This window comes from Pseudorca crassidens, chromosome X (genome assembly GCF_039906515.1).
Source record: "Pseudorca crassidens isolate mPseCra1 chromosome X, mPseCra1.hap1, whole genome shotgun sequence".
Lineage (NCBI taxonomy): Eukaryota > Metazoa > Chordata > Mammalia > Artiodactyla > Delphinidae > Pseudorca > Pseudorca crassidens.
Genome location: NC_090317.1, coordinates 35,904,768 through 35,927,433, shown reverse-complemented (window position 1 = coordinate 35,927,433; position 22,666 = coordinate 35,904,768). Strand labels below are relative to the sequence as shown.

Sequence of the window (22,666 nt, the reverse complement as noted above, 5' to 3'; positions counted from 1 at the left end):
ATGTACAGGTTTTTGTGTGAACTTAAGTTTTCATTTCTCTTGAATATTTACCCAGAAGTGGGGTTGCTGTGTCATATGGCAACTCTTTTTTATTTTATAAGAATCTGCTAAACTATTTTTCCAGAGTGGCTGTACTATTTTATATTCCTACCAGCAACATACGAGAGTTTCAGTTGCTCTGCATCTTTGTCAACACTTGGTATTGTCATTAAAAAAAAATTATTTTAGTCATTCTAAGATGTATGTAGTAGTATCTCATTAAAGATATACAAGTGGCCAATAGGCACATGAAGAGATGCTGCTCAACATTATTAGCCATCAGGGGAATGCAAAACAAAACCACAGCAAGATACCACTTCATACCCACATAGGATGGCTGTAATCTAAGAGATGGACAGTAAGTGTTGATAGGATGTGAATCGGGAATCCTCATACACTACTGATGAGAATGAAAATAGTGCAGCTGCTGTGGAAAGTGGTGACAGTTCCTCAAATGGTTAAACATAGAGTTACCATATGATCCAGCAACTCCATTCCTGGGTATTACCCAAGAGAATAGAAATGTCCAAACGAAAACTTGGACACGAATGTTTATAACATCCTTAGTCATGATAGTCAAAAAGTGAAAACAACCCAAATGTCTGTCAACTGATGAATGGATAAATAAAATCTGCCTTAACTATACAAAGGATTGAAATACTGATACATAGGTGCTCCTTGAAAACATCATGCTAAGTGAAAGAAGTCAGTTACACAGAACTGTATATTGTATTCCATTTATTTGAAGTGTGCGGAATAGGCAAATATGTAGAGACAGAAAGTAAATTGGTGGTTGCATGGAGTTGGTGGGGATAGGAGGATTGGAGGCTGATGGTTGTGGGATGTGGGGTTTCATTTTGGGGTAATGTAAAATTGTGATGGACATGCAACTGTAAATATACTAAAAAACCATTGAAATTCACCTTTTAAGTGAGTGAATTGTATGGTATGTGAACTATGTTATAAAGCTATTAAAAGATCACCAGTTTTAAGTGTACAGTTCAGTAATTCTTAGTGATTATGCAAAGTTGTGCAAACGTCACCACAAAAGAGTTTTATAACATTTTTATCCATCAAAAAGATCCTTTGTGCCTGTTTGCATTTAGTACCTATTCCCATCTCAACCCTAGGCAACCACTAACCTGCTTTCTTTCTCTGTAGATTTGTTCTTTTGGTATATTTCATATAGATGGAATCATATCTTTTGGAATCATGCCCCTTTTGCATCTGGCTGCTTTTACTTAGGATCCAGTTTCTCCACGTCCTTGCTAACACTTGTTATTGTCTGTACTATTTATCATAGCCACCCTAGTAGGTGTGTAGTGATGTCTCATTGTGTTTTTTTTTTGTTTTTTTTTTTTTTGCGCGGTACGCGGGCCTCTCACTGTTGTGGCCTCTCCCGTTGCGGAGCACAGGCTCCGGACGCGCAGGCCCAGCGGCCATGGCTCACGGGCCCAGCCGCTCCACGGCATGTGGGATCTTCCCAGATCGGGGCACGAACCCGTATACCCTGCATCGGCAGGCGGACGCTCAACCACTGCGCCACCAGGGAAGCCCTCATTGTGGTTTTAATTTGCATTTTCCTAATGACGTTAAACACCTTCTTACGTGCTTATTAAACGCTCCTGTATCTTTGGTGAAATGTGTAGTCAGATCTTTGCCCATTTTAAATTGTATTGTTCTTTTCTTATTGTTGACTTTTGAGTTCTTTTATATATTTTTGATACAAAGTTTTTTTGTCAGACATGTATCTTCCAGTCTGTGGCTTGTGTTTTCACTCTCCTAATAGTGTCATTTGCGGAGCAAAAGTTCTGAATTTTGATAAAGTCCAATTAATCAATTTTTCTTTTATTATATCATATCTAAGTTCTCTTTTCCCAACTCAAGGTCTTGAAGATTTTTTCCTATGCTGTCGTCTAAAAGTTTTGAAGTTTTGTTCTACATTTAGATCTTTGATCCATTTTGAGTTAATTATTGTAGAAGATGTGAGGTATAGTTTGAGGATCATTGTTCTTATTTTGCATATGGATGTCAGGTGTTCCAGCAGCATTTGATAAAAACACTATTTTCTCTATTGAGCTGCTTTTGCACCTTTGTCAAAAATCAGTTGACTGAATTTGTATGGGTTTCTTTCTGTGTGTTTTCTTTGTGTGTTTACTTTCCCTTTCCTCTATCTCTCTTTGTCTTCCTGCCTCTAATTTTTCTTCTCTTTGTTTCCTGCTCTTTCACCTATTTTCTGATTCTCTCTCCCTCTCCCAGTTTTCCCTTCTTCTATTCCCTTTTTCAAAATGAAGTGTATGGGTTAATATTGATTGAAGCTTTATATACCATATTTTTAGTATAAATAGCAATAAATATGAAGAATTTACATTTTTCTCTACAAGTAAAAAATGCCAAAAATGAATTAACTTTTTCACTATAATTCAGTTTTTCTCAGTGAATTTATGGTCTTAAAGAAAGATGGTGATCCCTCTTCCCAAACCATGTTTCAGAACTTCTGCACCAGTGTTTCGGTTTCTTTGAAAAATAAATTAGTCAAGGTAATTTCAAATTGGCATGCTAAAGAAAGTCAAGATTTTATTTTTTCTACCATGCTTTTATTTCATTCCTAAATTGTAAAATTGATTATTGATGCTTTTCCTGTTGGAGGCAGTCATGATTACTACTGGAGCCACAGATACCAGAAAAACAATTCTGAAAGCAGCTTAATTTTGCAGCTTCTCCAAAGCCAGCTTTACATCTATTTATTTCTTAAAACACTTAGAAAAAGTAAGAACGGAATTGGATTTTGGCATTTAAATAACACTTGACAGTGAAATCAAGTAATACAAGTGACCAGTGCTGTTTTTGAACCTTACAAAAAGTACAGTCGTATTTACTTTGGTTTTCTCAGAATTAAGAGCAGTTTTTCCAGAAAAGTGCCCTAAACATTGAAACATGCCTCTCATGTCCAACACCTCTAGTGTGGTGCCACAGCATTTTAAATGTAGCCTATTAGCAAGTTTGTGGGTAAGATATTTCTTCCATTAAGCTTCATTTTAAATTTTCATTGTTTGCATTTTCAGAGAAAGACACTTTTTGCAATTTCTCTTTCTGTAAATGTACGGTAGTTTGGAGACATTAGTCAAGAATTGTATTAGTGTTTTCTAGCATAACTAATGGATTTAATTTCTGTGGTCCCAGCAGAGGGTTATTATTATTTAGGAGAAATAAATGAGATTACTTAAACATCATACCTGAAATATCCAGATAACTTGCTTTGGCCCTTTACTTTGCTTGAACTGTGACCTCTGCCCTTTTAGATCAAGGGAGTCCCCCTCTCCCTCCCATTTTCTTTGTTTCTTAAGGTAGTCTTAACACAAACGCTTACTCAGTTAATTATGTTCCGATTTTTTTTTCCTCTCATCTACATGAAACTATGATGGGAGCAGGGAACTTGGGCAGAGACTGGTTGAAAATTCGGGCAGAGATCTTAAAGCAATGTAATGTGGGTTGGGCTGCATCATACACACCTGAGCCTTATTGCAGTCCCTTTGCAACCTCGTGCAGCAGTTGCCTTGAGTTAAGCTGCAGACTCGGCTTCCTTTTGGTCCCGAAGCTCAGCTGCTTGTGCATACTTCTCTCAACCTTGGGCTGGTTGGGTTAATCCCACCCTTCCCCAACAAGGTAACTCTGCAAGTTCCTTCTCGCTCCCACGTCTCCTTCTCAAGTCAAGTTCTCTATTCCTAGGAGCATCGGCTCTTCCTCTTCTTTTCACAGGGTCCCGACTTATCCTGGGCCAGCCCTTTGCTTCTCCTGCTCCTGAGAAGTGCCAAGATTGTGCAGCGCTGACTCCAACTGCCTTCTCGTGCCTAGACTTTGGGCTGCTTTCTGGATACCTGCATAAGCAAGCCCTGTTACTGCTACCCATTCCTACCTGCACCCTGCTTTTTCCTTCTTGCCACACCTGTGTTACTTTCTCCCCCTCCCCAACTCCACCCCCTGTGCACAATGCATAAAGGATGGAAAAAGTACTGCGGCCAGAAGTCTCTGAATGAGGCATCAATGGATGAATACTTAGGCAGCTTAGGGCTGTTTCGAAAGCTGACTGCCAAGGATGCCTCTTGCCTCTTTCGGGCTATTTCGGAGCAGGTAAAAGGAAAACAAATACATCTTCTCTATGCTGAGTTTTTGGAGTTTGAGATTTGGCACAGTTCTGTAGCTAGAAGACCTGTAGCCCACCCAAACAGAACAACAGAAATTCCCTTTTCCCTATTTAAAACATCAGGGTCTCTCTACTTATTAGCTTGGTGCATGCCTTTGCTGATTAGTTCAAATATATTGCTGTGCCTTTGCTATCTTCTCTGTTTTCTAAATGCCACTTTGGAATGTAAGAGGTAAAGTAATGGGGTTAAAGAAAACTTTGAAATGTATCTTGATCCTTTATAAGCAGCACCTTCTTCCCCTAAATTTTATGCCTAAGGAAAAATTTATAGTAGTAGAAAGGGGGGGCATGACAGAATCATACCTCTTCTGTATCGCTAAAGATGACAAAAACAGATTTTAGTAAGATCAGGACTTAATTTCCCAGTTTCCTACGTATGTTCTGAATAAGGGGAGGACTTGAGTGTCCAGTTCATAGTCTTAACTTAGAAGCTTCTGTTTCAAATAACTGCTGACAGTGAGCTGGTCTTTCTCTTCTTTTTAGTTGTTTTGCAGCCAGGTCCATCACTTGGAAATCAGGAAGGCTTGTGTCTCATATATGAGAGAAAATCAACAAACGTTTGAGTCTGTAAGTAGAATACATACCCAAGGGAGAGTTGCTCATAGAATATGTAGCAGGTAGGAAATGAATTTTGAGTACCTACGCATGAATATTATATCCCGCAATCTCCTCTCAATAGCAAATATTTAATTTTCAGTTGACTTCCTTCCTCCTAGCTAGTAGCATGCTTCTGGATCTTCTCCCAGAATTAGATTGTTTTGTACTTTAATTAAAAATTAAGAAAGTTAATCTTTATCCTTCCCACTATTTATTCACCCCCACACCCAAAAAGTCACATTGTGACTGTTATCCATATCACAGTTCTCTTAAACAAGTAATCAGTTCACGAGGGGTTTGGCTATGTTAATATTTTTAAATGTGTATTTTTTAAATTTGTATAAATGGGAACCCCTTGTGTTCTTTCTTAATTCTATGCACAGTGATTGTCAGCCAGTCAACTTGAAGAATCTTGTAAAACTTAACTCTAAGGAAACAACTTATTCCTGAACATGTCTTTTTCATGTGACAAACTGGTAATTGGAGCTCTGCCACTAATGATTAACTTTAAAACAACTTTTAGAAGGCATCTTCGTATACGTTGAAGTATTTGAATTCTTGTTAACAAAATAAGGTTTTATCAAGATCTGATTTGAAGTGCGCCCTTTCCTGTGGCTGTTGTTTTTTTTGTTGTTTGTTTTTTTGTTGTTTTAAACATTCCTAGCCCTTCCAGTACTATTTGTTCTCCTGACTATATTATGGGTATTTGCCTGCTGTTCGAGGTTTACTCTTAATTTTCTCAACAGGTTTCTGTGAATTTTAAAACTATATGAAGCCTTCTTGATTTTAAAGCTTATTACCTTGAAGTTAATTAGTGGTCACCACACCTGGGGAAAGGATTATTTGTGAAATTACTTCAAATGCAAGACCATGGTGTAAAGCAGTGCATCTCAAGTATTTTTGTGCATACAAATCACCTGGGGATCTTGTTAAAAAAACAATTCTGATTCACTAGATCTGAGCTGGGGCCCCAGATTTCAGCAGTTAAATTCCTGAGTGATGCTTGCTGTTGTTCAAGGACCACATTTTGAGTAACAAAGATGTCTGTAAAATTTTAAAACCACATGGATGAATCTCAGATTAATTATGCAGAGTGAAAGAAGCCAGACCTCCCCAAAAAAGTACATACTGTATGATTTCCTTTATATAAAACTCTAGAAAATACAACTCAATCTGTAGTGACAGAAAGCAGATCAGTGGTTGCTTGGGGGTTAGTGAAGTTATAGAGGGGCACAAGGAAACTTACGGGGGTGATGGATATATTCACTATCACGATTGTCATGATGGTTTCATGGGTGCATACGTAAGTCAACTTATTTGTGCCATTTAAATATGTGTGCTTATTGTATGTCAGTTATGCCTCAAAACTGTTTAAAAAGGAAACTGAGAAAAATTAACATAGTTTTTTAAGTCTAGTGATACACATGCATGGAACTAAATGTATATCATATTTCCTGAGTTTAATTTTTATTGAGGTATATTTTACATATCATAAAATTCACCATTGTAAGTTTAGTGTTTTAAGTTTTGGCAATAATATAGTCAAGCAACTGCTACTGCAGTCAAGATACAAAATATTTCCATCACCCAAAAAGTTCCCTTGTTGCCTGTGCTTTGTTTGAAACTAGTGAAATTCCTTTTAAAGTTCCTCAGTTTAACTTTGTAAATGCATGTCTGCTGTCAAATTTGAAATCCTTATAATTATTGTGCTTGCTTGATTTATGAAAATTGTCGTTACTTAAGTTGGCATTTCAAAAGAAACTCCAAAGGCATACTGTTTGATGAAATGCACTGGTATGTGGATAAGCCAGGAGCAGTTCCTGAGATAGTCTTATAGTCCAGCTTTTCTCCACTAACTTTTGTGTATGTACAAATCTTCTTGAGGTGCTGTGCAAAGTAGTCATTTAATACCATAATTGTTCAGCTGAACAACAGCAATATAATCAGATTTCAGTAATGCTATGTATTTGGTTAAGTCAAGTTTGTTTTATTTTTGAAGTATGTGGAGGGATCTTTTGAGAAATACCTGGAACGGTTGGGAGATCCCAAGGTAAGATCAAATATGGGGGTTTAATCTTTTCAGAGTATTTGGAATAGTAGCCTAAGTATCATTCAGCTGTGTCACTTTAGCTAGGCCCAGTCTATTTTCTTAAGTAGCCAGCTGTGTTGAATCAAATAGTTCTTGCAAAAGTTTAGAGGCTGGGAATTGACCTGTTGTTTTGTGTTGAATATTGAAAATTGTGTGTTAACAATTTTATCATCTATAGACTAGTGAAAGAGTATACACTACTTGGGAACAGGACTAACCCAAGCCTTTTCACTTTAATGGGGGAGGGGGGTGGCAATGAATGTTACTAGGTCATTATTTTTTTTATTAAACAATTCTCCTGATTTGTAGTTATCCTTCTTTTATGTGGGAGTAAGATTCCTAAACATATTAAAAATAATTTTATGTGATTAAATTAATTCCATAGTTCTGGACTTAACACATTTACTAAATACCCTGCTAACTTCGTATTCTTACACTAATTACATTTTTATTGTGTCTTTTAAATCTCCCATATTCCTGTCCTTGTTACTTAATAGCTAACTAAGAAGATCTTTAGGTCCAATTTTTTCTCAGAATAAGTTTATGTTAATAAGTAACTATCACAGTATCCCAAGCCTCAAAGCAAGTTATAGTGTGTTGTACAAATTCTTCACCTACAACAGTGCTAAGCATCTAAAAAAACAATTGTTGAACTTGCGAAAACGTTTACCTCCTAGATACAGAATGCTTTTAAAAACTTTATGCACTGTTTATGTTTAGGAAAGTGCTGGCCATCTGGAAATAAGAGCTCTTTCTCTAATTTATAAGTAAGTTGGATCTCTTTTTTTTTTTTTTTAAGAGAGAAAGCATGTGTGTGTGTGTGTGTGTGTGTGTAAGGTTTCTAATAAAGTCCCTTTAGGACTGGGAATATTTGAGATTTGATGTATTGATAGTCAAATGAAGTGGTCTAAGCAAAGTCAATGGCGTAATTTTGGGGTGGAGAACTTCTACATTTGTGTCCGTTTGAATGGAAGAATAAAGGGCTTTAAGAACTGCTAGTACTATTCCTGTAGAAAATCGGAATACTTATCTTAGAATTTTTGTGTATTTAACTTTGTGCCTTTTGTACATGTGTGCTCATTGGGGCAATATCACTTCCAAGAGGGTAGAAATTGTTTCCTGAGGACAACAAATATTAGATATTACATTGGTTTATGATCCTTCAAAGGGTCACAGTATGAAAACAGATATACAGTATATCTGTAGTATTAAAATTTTATAGGGAAATTAAGAAACGTATTTTTTTTAAAGGCTCTTTAGAGAGGCAGTAATGGTGGAAAAATTTGAAAAACACTGCCCTAACTGCTTTGGAAGTTCTGTTTTGGTCTTTAAAACTGCGAAAGTGGCATTTCTGAAAGCAGTAGGTTATATAATGTGGGTTAGAGGCTAGTGGGAATCTTGTTCATTTAAGGAGTTGGATCTGTATAAGACTCCTTCACAGTTCTTAGGATGGTGAGATAGCATATACCTTGATAGAATCAGAACCCTCTTGTATGGGGACTTGTTCAAGTTACTGTTTTGCAGTCTGCTCATCCCTCACTAAATCCAGCAAGAAGTAGTACAGAAGAGGCATGGAGCAGGCAGCTAATCAGTTGTTGCTTTTAAATCAGGGACAACCTTTTGAATTGGCCTGCTTTTTGTTATTTTGTATGGCTCTTGGCTAAGAATGCTTTTTAAAAATTTTTAGATGGTTAAAAAGAATCAAAAGAATAATATTTCATGGCATATGAAAATTACATAAAATTCAGTTTCAGTGTCCATAAATAAAGCTTTCACGTACATTTGTTTATGCATTGCCTATGGCTGCTTTCAGGCTACAAAGTCGAAGTTGAGCAAATCATATGGCCTGCAAAAACCATGTTTGTTATCTGGTCTTTTACCAAGAAAAATTTGCCAACACCTGCTTTAAATAAATGGGAGCCTCCAAAACTTACATTCATACAATTGGCAATTTATTTTCTTTATTCCTCCTCTCCTCAAATTAAGATACATTTTAAAAATGCATAGGACTTTAGGGACAGTTAGCTGTCTATGTTGAATTAATATTTATCCTCTTAAACATTTAGGTTATTTTAGATGAATAAGGTAGGCAGTTTAAAAGCACAAATCTTTGTTCTTATAACTATTTCTTGCATATACTGAATTGTCTCTTCTCATCCATCTTTGTTTTCTACCCATGTAGTCGGGATTTCATTCTTTATCGCTATCCTGGCAGGCCTCCAACTCATGTCACAGATAATGGCTATGAAGACAAGGTAAGAAGATAAGTGAATGTTTACTAAAATAAAAAATTGAATGATGCTGCCAGCTTATCATTAAGAAATCATCCTTTTAAACCTAATTAATGAAAAAATAAGCACAGTCTAAAAGCCAAGCTTTTCTACAACTAGCCTTTTCCTCTCCAGTTAGTCAGCCTAAGTATTGTTAGCTATCTTTCTGAACAAACCTGATCTTGTCACTCCTCTGTAATAGGAAAAAAACCACCCAAAACCCTAATTGACTCTCCATTGACTAGAAGATAAGGATCAAACTCTGAAGCTAGACATTCAGTAACCTAAAGGGTCCCAAACCTTCTTTCTGGCTTCATTGTACTTCAACCTTAGTACATCATGTGTCCAGAGAGTCCAACTTTCATGCTCTTTTCCTTTGTATCTCAAATGTTAATTCCTTTGAAACTTTACCACCTCCCCTGGAGTTATTTCCTCCCTTTTTGTTCCCCTAGCATCACCCAGGTAAGTATAGTGTTTATCACCTTGTATATGTTTTCATGTCTGTTTCTCTCATTAGTCTGAAAGTTTCTTAAGTGCAGGGACAATGTGCTACTACTGTCTAGTAAGGTGCTTGGAAAATAGTAGGAGGTTGTTTAGTTGGTTGAGAACTCTCAGCAGGTAAACAGATTGTTTTTTAGCATACAGTTTTTCTTCCAAAAAGTTTTTAAGAAAAGCCTTCTATCCAGATGATTTGATTAGTGAATGTAGATTACACAGTATTTGAGTTTTGTCTTGTTTCATACCATGGAGCAAAATTCAGGCAGCATTTTGATGGTAAGATAAGACTAGATACTGGTAGAACTGTTAGAATATTACAGTAATCTAGACAGAAGGCCTGAACTAGGCAAGTGGCGTTAGGAATAGAAAAGACTGAATAGGATGCAAGAGATAACTTAGAACATAAGTATAAATTGGGGCATGTTAATTATTTTACTGATGGTACTGCCAATTTGTTCAGTAAACATTAAGCCCCTGTAGTGTACCAGGCAGTTTACTAGGTTTTGGGGATACCACAGTTAATACAGCAAAATCCTTGCCCTCTAAGGGCTCAAGAGGCTATGAAGACAGACATGTAAATAACTACAGTGAAGTGATATGTTTTATAATACAACTATATGCAAAGAGCATATAAGAAAAAGCCCTTCACTGTGCTTTAGGGAGTTTAGAAAGTTTCATGGTGGTTGTGACATTTAAGTGGAGTATTAAAAAAAATGAGTTTAACAAGTATAAAGGGCAGTCTCTTCAGAGGAAACACTATATACAAAGGCATAGAAGCAAGAGACCCTTTGAGGCCAAGTAGCTGGATGGGGGGAAGACAGTGCTGAAAAGATAGGCTAGAGGGATGTAGTAGGCTGTGCCAATAATTTGGCTTTTCATTGTACAGAATAGACAATTGAAGCTTTTTTCCAGTATTTTATTATGAAGGTTTTTCAAACATACAGAAAAGCGAAAAGAATTTTACATTGAGCATCCATACGCCCACCACTTAGTCCACTGCTAATATTTAATATCCTTGTTTTGTCACATATCTAACCACCCCTCTATCCATTCATCAATCCATCTTAAGTTTTGATGTCTTTCAAAGTAAATTCAGACATTAGTATAATTGTCCCTAAACACTCAATTCAGAGTTTTTAAGCAAAGGTGTGACATAATCAGACTTGTTTGAGGAAGAGGCGTGTTAGCTATTGTGTTTTAGCAACTGTACACAGCATTGTCTGAGATGAGATTTAGACAGTTAGATCTTTACCAGGAACCTTTAAACCTGCAGTTATTTTTTTTCTCCAACATTTTATTCTGAAAATTTTCATACAGAGAGAAATTATAAGATTTGTATAGTGAACATCCATATTCCTACCACCTAGTTCCTATAATTATACAGCTCTGTTTTCAAATGAGTCTTATACATTTTACAGAGATATTTTTGAGCTAATTAAGGGGAAAACATCACCCATTGGGAACCATAAGAATACAGAAATGTAAGACCTTTTTAGTGTGTGCAGCCATGAGAATATCATGTGTAAGTCTCATCCATACATATATATAGAGCTAACACTTAACAGCAGTTGGGTATTTGCATTGCACAGGATACTGTATATATGTCTGATTTGGGAATGTATAAAGCGAATGTTAGTTTGTATTGAAATTTAAGTATGGAAGAGCCAGGTGGCAGCAGGGTACTTTTGTTGTGTGACACCTTGCTTTGCCTAAAACTTAGTTGCTGTATCAGTTCAGGCTCCTAAGATTTATATTTGAATTGTTTGTATTTTCAAAAATGACTTTATTAAAAGCAGTGAACATTATTAATAAGCTTTGCATAAAATATATTTTAGAGCACATTTTTGAAGAAATAAATACCTAATGTTCACACTAGTACCTTTCACCTTTTTAGCTGACTTAATTCTGCATTTTACATAGTTATCCAGTGTCAAAGTGAATGCTACTGGAAACTAGCCATTTTCACTCAGCCAATTTGTTCTATCTAGAAAGAATAGAAAAACACTATATTTAAAACAAAGTGAAACGTGTATCTGGAAATGTAGAGTGAAAAGTCAAGTTTCTGTTCATGCTTTTCAATCTCATGTGCTTCAAAGTAACAGCTATTAAGTTTGGGTGGGTATCCCAATTTCATTCTCTATGTATTTATTCATTTATTAGTTTTTATGTAGATGGGCTCATACTTAACATTCTGTCACTTGTTCTTTTCAGATATTTATCCCCATCAGTAATCTAGATCTGCCTCATTTTTAACTAGTTTACTGCCATTACATCCCACCTTCCCACCCCCAACAAACACACCACCCACAAGTATGTATGAGAAAATTATTATGTTGAGATACCACCAGGAACATAAAAGCCATCATGCTTAGTTTTGCCTCTTCCAATCAAAATAGAACTTCTTGCCACTTCAATAGAGAAATTGTATACTCATCTTTGTTTTCTTTCCTGCTTATTTAGTCATCAGTTCTGGTTAGCTGGGTTCCTTTAACTAATCCTTACTAACTGCCTCTGGTTATTAACCTTTCTTTGTTGGAGTTTCCAGTTATTCTAGTCCAAAGTACAAAAGGCTTCTCAGCTCAAAATCTGCTCACTGTTCTTTTAGATTAATGAACTCCTCTTAAATGCAAATACCCCTTGGGGGTGGGTGAAACTTTGCAACTTAAACTTTATTGTGGGTTACTTTAGCTTGATACTCCCTCTCAGTACTTTGAAATGGATTATACTGATAGAGTTGTGATTGCAAAAAAAGACTAGGGAAGAATAATAGACCTGCGGTCAGAGAACTTGTTCATTGGGAGAAGTTAGCCCAGGGTAGTGTAGGAAAGTAGAAAAAAAGAGTGCTTACGATAATTTTCTGCCAAGGAAACTTGGTGGCACTATCCTCTCATAGATCACAGAGAATTGTCTTTATTACCTCAGGTTGTTTGCAGAGATGGCTTCAAAATAAAATAGACTTAATCACTAGGGATTACATCCTTTACACAAGACAGAGGTTTTTGAAGAAAAATTCAAAAAGGTTTTGGACCTGTTATATAAACAGATTTCATCACATGGAGCCAGGGAGCATTTTTACTGAAATAATTTGGTTAGTAAGCCTCACCTCTGAATGTTGTTCGAAAAAACTAGATATTGAAGGAATCAGCTAAGAGATTAACTCATTTTATAGCCATCTCAGTGCCTCAGTTCTTTAAGGAAGGCTCCCATATAGCATATTGATATATTGCTATTCAATATAGTGGATAACATTTTGAATAAATTGAATGAAATTCCTCCCCCCATAGTCTAAATTTGGGATATTTGACCTGTTTTCTCCATTTTTAGAAGTTCAGCTGGGTCGTTTGACTTCTGTTAGGCTTCCTATTCTATTTGCTTAATTTGTAAAAGTTCCCATCTTTTGCAAATTCGTAAATCGGGACTTGTTTGGTATATTATCAGGAATGTGATTGAGGCTCACAGTGTTGCCTTAGCAGTGATTTTAATCTTGACATTTAAAAGTCACTGTCTTACCTCCCTTAGCATGATAATCTCTAGGTCCATTCATGTTGCTGCAAATGGCATTATTTCATTCTTTTTTTATGGCTGAGTAATATTCCATTGTATATATGTACCACATCTTTTTGGAAGTCAACCACATACAAAGATGGTAAGAAGGTTAAAAGACAAAAGTAATAAAATATCTATATCCACAATAAGCATTAAGGGATACACAAAAAAGATGTAAAATATGATGTCAAAAACAGTAATCATGAGGGAAGGAGAGTAAAAATACAGGGTTGATAAAATGCATTTGAAATTAAGAGATCAGCAGTTTAAAATAATCATGTGTAAATATATATATAGAGAGAGAGAGAGATTGCTATATATAAATCTCATGCTAACCACAAACTAGAAATCTGTAATAGATACACACACATAATAGAGAAAAGAATCCAAATGTAACACTAAAGAAAGTTATCAACTCGTAAGAGAGCAGAAGAAGAAGAAAGGAACAAAAAAGAACTACAAAAACAACTCCAAACAATGAACAAAAATAAAAAAGGATGAAAAATTGTGTCAAGAACCTGGAGTAACTAAAACTCTAATATACTGCTAGTATGAGTATAAATTGCACAACCATTTTGGAAAATGTCTTTTTTAAAAAATTGAAGTGTGGTTAGTTTGCAGTGTTATGTTAATTGCAGGTGTGCAGCAGGGTAATTTAGTTGTACATATATATATATTTTTCAGATTCTTTTCGCTTACTAAAAAAATTAAAAAAAAATAAAACTCACTGTCAAGAAAATCTGTTTGTGGCATACAGCTTTCATTTATCTGTATTTGGATTCTAAACTCACTTTTTCCCCAGCCTTACTGAGATTTGATTGACATGTATGCTAAGTGAAATAAGTCAAACAGAGAAAGACAAATACTGTATGATATCACATATGTAGAATCTGAAAGTCACTTTTTTTAAAAAGCAAATTCATTTAGTTTATCAATTTCTGATTAGCAACTTAATTTGAAGTATTTCATGGTTGTAAGATATCTAACATTCACTTAATTGTTCTATGTGTTTTTCTTTTCTTCAGATTCTACTCTGCTGTTCAAGTAATGGTCATTACGATTCAGTGTACTCAAAACAATTTCAGTCAAGTGCAGCTGTTTGTCAAGGCATGTGAAGGCTTTATAAATGTTTGGGTGTGCTTTCAGATGATTTGTTGCCGATCTTTAAATTGAGTGGCCCACCATAAATAGCTCTTTTAAAACTTTGTTGGTACCTATTGAATTCATATACTGGGTTATAGCTATTTTCACATTGTTATAAAAATTCTTATTTTGACAATTGGAGTTTTGGTCATTTTTTCCTTTAGCTGTATTGTATGAAATTCTCTATAAAGATGTGTTTGTTGTGGATGAAGAAGAGTTGAAGACTGCAGTTAAGTTGTTTCGAAGTGGTTCCAAGAAGAACAGGAACAGTGCTGTGACTAGCAGTGGGGATGTCCATATTAACTACAAGAGTTCAACTCAGGATAGGTAATAAAGGGAAAGGGGATGTCAACTACAAGATCATCATGTTTCTGTGTATCATTTGAAAGTGGAAGGGACCTGGCAAGCTTATGACTTAGTGTATTTATACACAGTCATCTCTTGGCATTTGTGGAGGATTGGTGCCAGGACCCCTGCAAACACCAAAATGCTTGATGCTCAAGTCCCTTGTATAAAACAGTGTAGTATGTGCAGTTGGCCCTCTCCATATCCATGGGTTCTGCGTCCACAGATTCAACCAATTCCATCCGTGGCTGGTTGAATCTGTGGATGTGGAACCTGCTGAAATGAAGGGGCCAACTGTATATACACACACATGTATGTATGTATGTATGCTTGTATGTGCAGGGATATACGTTTTTTAATGGGGGAAGAGAAGTTTTACCAAAAGATATGTTGCATTGCGAAATGCTCAGGCTTTGGGGGTTTGGTCCAAGTCAGAATCAGTTTTAAATTTGTTTTTCTCCTGTTAACCTGTCTTGTGTCAATTTTATTATTAGTCCAGCCACAAGAACTTAAGACGGGTAGGGGGGAAATTTCCCCCTCCTGACACATATCTCAAGTCTGACTCCAGAATCAGTTCTTTAATTGCTAGAAGAGACTTTGGAACTATAATCGCATGATTCTCAAACTTATATATGAATTACTTAGGGCGCTTGTTAGGCAGATTTTGGGGCCTCCCTTCAAAATTGGAGGTCAGAGTAGGGCCAGGGATCTACTTTTTAAACAAGTACACCCAGGTATTCTGATAGAGGTAGGCCATGGACCACACTTTCAGGGAAAAAAACCTGATTCTAAACCAGCACCATCATTTTGTAGATGGTAACTGAGGTTCAAAGTGGTTACTTGACACATACATCCAGCTAGTAGAAAAGAATCTCTCAGGCTAAAGGGGAGTTTTAGGAGCTTTTAGTGTCTGCCTTTGGTACTCACTAGGAGTATATATTGTGGCCTCTGAGGAAGCAGCTATTATTGAACAGATTTAGTCAAAAACTTTGAGATAATAAAGTAGGTGTTGTCTTATATTTCTCCCTGATTCTTCTGTCTGGAAATTCAGATAGGCTTGGTGCTAGTCAGATATAACCTTGTCTTTTTGTTGTCTTGCAGTTCTATTTCTTGAATGTTTAATGCTTTTTTTTTTTTTGATAAAGAGGGTTTTTTAAAACTTACAATTGGCCCTCCCGATCCACATGCAGAACCTGGGGTGGTGGAAGGCTGACCGTGAGGGACTTGAGAAACTTGAGGATTTTGATATCTACCGGGGTCCTGGACCCAATCCCTCATGGATACCGAGGGATGACTGTATTAAGGAATGCGGGGGGGGGGTGGCAACCATATATATCAGGGTAGAAGTTGCTTCATTCTGCACTGATTATTTGTATTAAGAACTTGAGGCTTACAGAAACTAAAGTAGTAGGAAGGCAGGGTGTATTAGTTATCTGTTGCTGCATAACAGTATTTCCACAAACTTGGCAGCTTAAAACAACATTCTTATCTCAGAATTTATGTGGGTTACGAATCTGGGCCCAGCTTATCTGGGTCTTCTGCTTAGGATCTCACAAGAATGTAATGAGGGTTTTAGCCAAGATTGAGTTCTCATCTGGAGCTTTGGGGAAGGATCCACATGGTTCTTGGTAGTATTCAATTCCTTGCAGCTGTAGGACTGAGAACTTCAGCTTTTTGCTGGCTGTCAGCCAGAATAACCCTCAGCTCCTTGCCACATGGGGTTGGTGAACATGTCTGCTTGCTTCCTTATAGTCAGCAAGAGAGAGAGATCAGCAAGACAGGCACTACATTCTTATATAGTGTAATGATATACATCCTGTCTATTGGTTAGACGCAAACTTGGAGGGAAATCATACAAGAGTGTGAACACCAGGAGGTGGGGATCATAGTGACCATCTTAAGATTGTGTCCCCACAGGAGGTATGAAATATATAGGAGGTATTTGTAGCACGTACTTAAAAAAAAGAAGCATAAATGTAAATGCTGGGATGAAAATGTATTTGCCTCATTTTTAGAACTGAGCTACTTTACCACTAGATGGTGGTATAGTCATTAGACTTACGACTTAGCTCCTGCATTTATATAAAGCTCTTTGTTCTAAATCTTTTCAATTAGGACTGAAGAGTGGGGTGCCTGCTGCAATGTTGAAAATATACCAGAGGGGTACAATCAAGGAACAGAAGAAGCAAAGGTTTGAGATCTTCTAGGGCAAAGAATTTTCATAATCTTGGCTTTCAGTATCATAACTTAAACTAGTTAATGTCAGATGGTCCATTTTAGTTATATGGGGTGGGGGAAGAGCTGATGTTTTCCTTCGTGTAAGTCTTGATCTGAAATGTAAAATGTGTGCTTAATGTTCTCTGAATTTTTGTTCCTATGGAATTGTAAATTTTTTTCAAATTTAACTCTGAACACTTGAGAAATTTCAGAAGCTGTTGTTTTCAAGTTAAAGTAATATTAGAAACCCAATAGATATTTAGTTTGTAATCAGTCTTCTGATGCTGAGGTTTCTTTTTGTCATTAAAGAGAGTAAGGTTTATTCCTATTTTACTCAGAAAATAGGTAGTAATCCTAGTTGGAGAAACAGGAGGAATTTTACCACCTGTATAGGTCTAATATCAAGCAGACCTTCAGTTTGAGACTAGCTAAATAGGGCAAATACTACTAGAACAATCTCTGTGTATGCCCCCAAGTGCTGGTAATTTGGAAACAGTATGGAATACCATGAAATTCTAGGAAAGCAGAAGAAAAAGATAATTCTTTTGGAAATTGTAGCAGATTTTGACCAAAATGAAGTAACCTTTTCAGATTTGTCTAGGTGTCTAGGGTACAGAAACACTTGCACCTCTGTATGCATATTAAGATGAGACTTGTTGAATAGCCCTGACTGAATCTTTAATTCTGGTCTGTGTTGCATTGATTTATGTATCTCCTGAGTTATTGGCTGCTTTAGACAGTATTTCCCTTCTGCCATCTATAACCTTTTAGATTTCTGCATATTGCTTATTTAGACTCCTGATTTTTAAAAAATACAGTAAAATTTATTGTGGCTTTTCTTTTTTTTTTAATGAAGGTTTATTTATTTATTTAGGCTATGTTGGGTCTTCGTTGCAGTGCGCGGGCTTTCTCTAGTTGTGGTGAGCGGGGCTACTCTTCATTGCGGTGCTCAGTCTTCTCATTGCTGGGGCTTCTCTTGTTGCGGAGCACGGGCTCCAGGTGTGCGGGCTTCAGTAGTTGTGGTGCACGTGCTTAGCTGCTCCGATGCATGTGGGATCTTCCCGGACCAGGGCTCGAACCCATGTCCTCTGCATTGGCAGGTGGATTCTTAACCACTGTGCCACCAGGGAAGTCCTATTTCTTTTAATAAAAAAGGAAAGGCCTATATGTACATAGTTTTAAAAAAGGAAGAAAAGAACCTTATTTCTTCCTTCTTCATAGAATGAAGACTTAAGGATGGTGAGTTTGTAGCATGATTATTTTTGTTTTAGACTCCAGAAAATCCATCAAAGATGCTCTTCCCTTATAAGGTGCTCAAAGCCCTGGATCCAGAAATCTATCGTAATGTAGAATTTGATGTTTGGCTGGACAGCAGAAAAGGTAATGAAACATCAACAGGATATTTTTGAATCCTGACAGATCTAGAATAATTTTGCAAATTTTTTTAATAAGAGGTGTTTTCAAACCACTGTTATTAAAAAAAACCCACTTTTATATGTTTATATGGTACTTTTTAGCCTACTCAATACATGATTTACATCCAAAGGAGGAAACAAATAGGTTTAGAACTGGGGAGGGATCTTTTAGAGTCTGATGTTCATCAGGGACTTCAACTGTGCAAAGACTGTGTGTCTTTAGATAACTTTAAGAGTACCAGAAACTTGTAAGTGGAAATAAGTTCATCTTAAGTTTAATGTGTCAAGACTGCTCACTGATAGATGAATAGGTCAGGTGTTGGCAAACTATGACCTGTGAATCAAATCCAGTCTGCCACCTGTTTTTGTATGGTCTGTGAGCTAAGAATGGTTTTTATATTTTAAGTGTCAGGGAAAAATTAAAAGAACAGTGTATTGTGATACATGAAAATTATATGAAATTCAATTTTAAGTGTCCATAAAGTTTTATGACAGACTTAAATAATTGCAAGAGTCTGTATGGCCCACAAACTTTATTTTTTTTAATTTATTTTATTTTATTTTTTTTGCGGTATGCGGGCCTCTAACTGTTGTGGCCTCCCCCGTTGCGGAGCACAGGCTCCGGACGCGCAGGCTCAGCGGCCATGGCTCACGGGCCCAGCCACTCCGCGGCATGTGGGATCTTCCCAGACCGGGACACGAACCCACGTCCCCTGCATCGGCAGGCGGACTCTCAACCACTGCGCCACCAGGGAAGCCCATGGCCCACAAACTGTAAAATATTTACTATATGGCTCTTTACAGAGAAAGTTTGCCAACCCTTGAAATAAGTAATTGTTTCTCTCCCCTTATAAGATAACTAAGTTGATCAAAGTAGGTCTTAAAGTTCTGCCATCAAGGTAGCCTTTAATGTTTCATATTCAACTCCTTGAACCTCGGCGGTGAACCTAGGTATAGTTAATAATCTAGAATGAGGTTAATACCTTGTGGAACACAATGAAAACACAGTTGATCCTTGAACAATGTGGGGGTTAGGGCTGCTGACCCCCTAAGCAGTTGAAAATCCAGATATAATTTGTAGTCAGCCTTCAGCATTCCCAGTTCCTCTGTATTCTCAGTTCTACATCCTCAGATTCAACAACCTTGGTACTTGTAGTACTATTGAAAAAAATCCGCATATGAGTGGATACATGCAGTTTAAACCCGTGCTGTTCAAGGGTAAACTGTATTGCTTTGAAGAAGCCACACAGTGGTTTTTTTTTCCTTTTTTTTAAAAATTGAAGTGTGTTACTTTCAAACTGTACCTTGTTGGTATATGACCAACTCTAAGATTACAACCTCCCAATTTCCACCTGTTTGTGTTTTATAGCACAAAACTATTCTGGCAGGTCTCCTTAGATTGACCACAAGAATAACCCATCAAGAGTGATGGAATGACCCTTTAGGACATTTTCCCTCCAGATTTTAGCTTACAGTGGTAGCATTGTCAAAAACACTGTGGTAAAAGTAAATAAGAAAATGAAATGATGTAAAACAGCAAAGGAACCAGTTCGATTGAGGTTGAATCTTCATTTTCTTTCATAGAACTTCAAAAATCTGATTACATGGAGTATGCTGGGAGACAGTACTATTTGGGAGACAAATGTCAGGTTAGTTCCTTCTTTAAAGAATCAGTAATTTGTTTTTCTGAGATTGTGGTTTTAGTCATTAATATGAGTTCAACAAAACTAATTTACAAAATGCTAGGATTTTTTTAATGTTTGGTTAAATTTTAATTACAAACTTGTGATTAGATGTAACACTGTTTCAGCATGTGCAGCCTCCATTGAACTGGACTGGCAGTGTTGATTATCAACTGCCTTAATAAGTAGATACTGAACTTCACTTGGGAGGAGAAGTAGTGTTTTTGTTTGGCAAAAGCCAGATCTGACTCGAGACTAGATGTTTTCTTACTGTCTCTTCCCCTCTTTCAGGTTCATTTGGAATCAGGCGGAAGATATTATAATGCTCATATTCAGGAAGTTGGAAATGAAAGCAATTCTGTAACAGTCTTCATTGAAGAATTGGCAGACAAGTAAGGATATAATAATTTGTTGAATTACTAAAATCTTTGGCTTTTGATGCCTTTTTGTAATATTGAGAGTTACCAGGATGCTAGTAAGAGAACCAAAGTTATATCTGGTACTGGCCTAAGGTGACTTATCGTCAGTTGTAAAAGCATATGGTGAAGTGTGAAATTTCAGTATACCTATGCATAAGTTTCAAAATCCTGGGTAATAGCCAACTTATTAGAAATACTAAGTACAACAGAATTCTGATATAAAACTATACTAACTGGAAAGCTAGTTTGCTAACTGAGCCTCTGCCAATATCAAGATAGGCTAGTCCATCTGTTCTCAAACTTTAACATACCCCAGAATTACCGGGAGAGCTTGTTAAAATACAGATTGATGAGCTCCACCCCCAAAGTTTGATTTAGTAAGTTTGTGGTGGGGCCCAAGAATTTGAACTTCTAACAAGTTTCCAGGTGATGCTAATGCTGTTGGTCCACTTTGAGAACCATTAAAGTAGGTAATGCTGCCCTAACAAGCAAAGACTCTTGGCAACTTAAAAGTTCATTTCTTGCTCATTTAGCATGTTCATAGTAGGTCAGCAAAGGGGACCCAGGTTGACAATGGCTCTATCCAGACATATGCTGCCAGGATCACAGGCAGGGAAAAAATGAAAACATGACGAACTGTGTGCTGGTTTTTAAAGCACCTGCTCAAATTTTCCTGGCCAAAATAGGTTACATAACTAAGCCTAAAGTCAATGGGGTGAGAAAATATAATCCTTCTTCAAGGAGAGGCAACAAATATTTGTAAATTAGTCTACCACAGTCTTTCCTCCTGAGCATGATATGTGCTACAGACAGCTGTGAAATTGTACAAACTGCTCTTAGGCTTTTTAACATAAAAAGAAAACCTCAATGAGGAAGCTAGTGTTAACAGGTTTAAGTAGAAAACACTTGAAAATGAAGCAGGAGGGATCAGGTATATGTATCAAATGAGAATTAAGTCTGTGTTGCAATGGCTTAATGGTGGTATCTTTACGTTTAAGGTATGTTGTTCCACTGGCTAACTTAAAACCAGTTACACAAGTGACACCTGGTCCTGCCGGGAATGTTATACCCAGTAGGAAAGGAAGAGGTTACCAGAAAATTTCCTGGGGCTGTGTCCCAGAAATGGGTTTGTATGCTGAAGGTTTTATTATTTTCCTCTTGTATTTACCTACATTGCACTTAAAAAAAAAAAGCTGGAACATTAAGTCTTATTCTGGGTTAGAGTTTCTCAGCTTCAGCACTACTGACTTTTTAGGGTGGATAATACTTCGTTGTAGGGAGCTGTCCTGTGCATTGTAGGATGCTTAGCATCCCTGGTCTCTATCTACTAGATGCCAGCAGCATCCTTCTCCAAGTTAGGACAACCAAAAATGTCTCCAGACATTGCCAAATGTGCCTCAAGAAAGGGAGGGGCAAAATTGTCCCTGGCTGAGAACTACTGTTTAGGTGACTTTGTTTAAGCTTAAGGTGGAGTGGCTTTTAATTTCTAAAACTTGAAGGAAAAGATTTCTCAAAGAACTAGGAAAACACCTCATAGAAGCAGCCAGAGACGCTGGAAGCAGCCGTCTTAATATGTCTATTAATAGATATAATTTTTTGGATAACAGTAACGTAGATGACTGGATGACCGACTCTATGTTTTGATGACCAAAGTTGCCTATACTAAAGGTAGTGCTGAGATGTCCATTGATACAGAAGTTACTTGCTGGTTTTGCCCTTCTGAATGAAAGACCTAGTACATCCTTTGAAAATACAGAAGTTCCTTCCCTGTATTCATATGGTTTTCCTAAGTAAAACATCTGAGCGTCTTAGACATTTGTGGGAGACACTGGACCTTTTGCTTTGGTTTTGAAGCTTATTGCTTCTTTGTTTGCTTGAAAGCTATGTCAGAGATGGACGTGAAACAACGGAGGAAGATGTTCAAGAAAATTAGAGGGAAAGAGGTTTATATGACTATGGCTTACAGCAGGGGAGACCCCCTCCTCCCACCCAGGCTTCAGCACAGTATGCGTTATGGGCATGATTCTCCAATGCACTACTCCCAGACAGCTGGCGGTGTTACGTCTAATGAACATTTTCATCCTCAACATTCATCTCAGGGACAAGGTCGGGGATATGGCATGCCCAGGTAGGTCTTAACTGACTTTCAAGATAATGTACATCTCTGTTTAGACATTGGAAATAATTCCTGCGCAGAATTAC

General features: G+C 37.0%; 1 protein-coding gene across 1 annotated transcript in view; it reads left to right on the top strand.

Annotated features, from left to right (window-relative positions):
* The window catches only part of ALG13 (ALG13 UDP-N-acetylglucosaminyltransferase subunit), a 74,821-nt gene that overhangs the window by 15,825 nt on the left and 36,330 nt on the right, over positions 1-22,666 (top strand). The window contains 14 exon segments of the mRNA XM_067722689.1: positions 3,799-4,027; positions 4,029-4,170; positions 4,727-4,810; positions 6,840-6,890; positions 7,650-7,696; positions 9,112-9,184; positions 14,269-14,350; positions 14,551-14,713; positions 16,847-16,922; positions 18,220-18,328; positions 19,948-20,012; positions 20,337-20,437; positions 21,463-21,590; positions 22,346-22,592. Of these exon segments, the coding sequence (XP_067578790.1) occupies positions 3,799-4,027; positions 4,029-4,170; positions 4,727-4,810; positions 6,840-6,890; positions 7,650-7,696; positions 9,112-9,184; positions 14,269-14,350; positions 14,551-14,713; positions 16,847-16,922; positions 18,220-18,328; positions 19,948-20,012; positions 20,337-20,437; positions 21,463-21,590; positions 22,346-22,592 (1,597 nt within the window).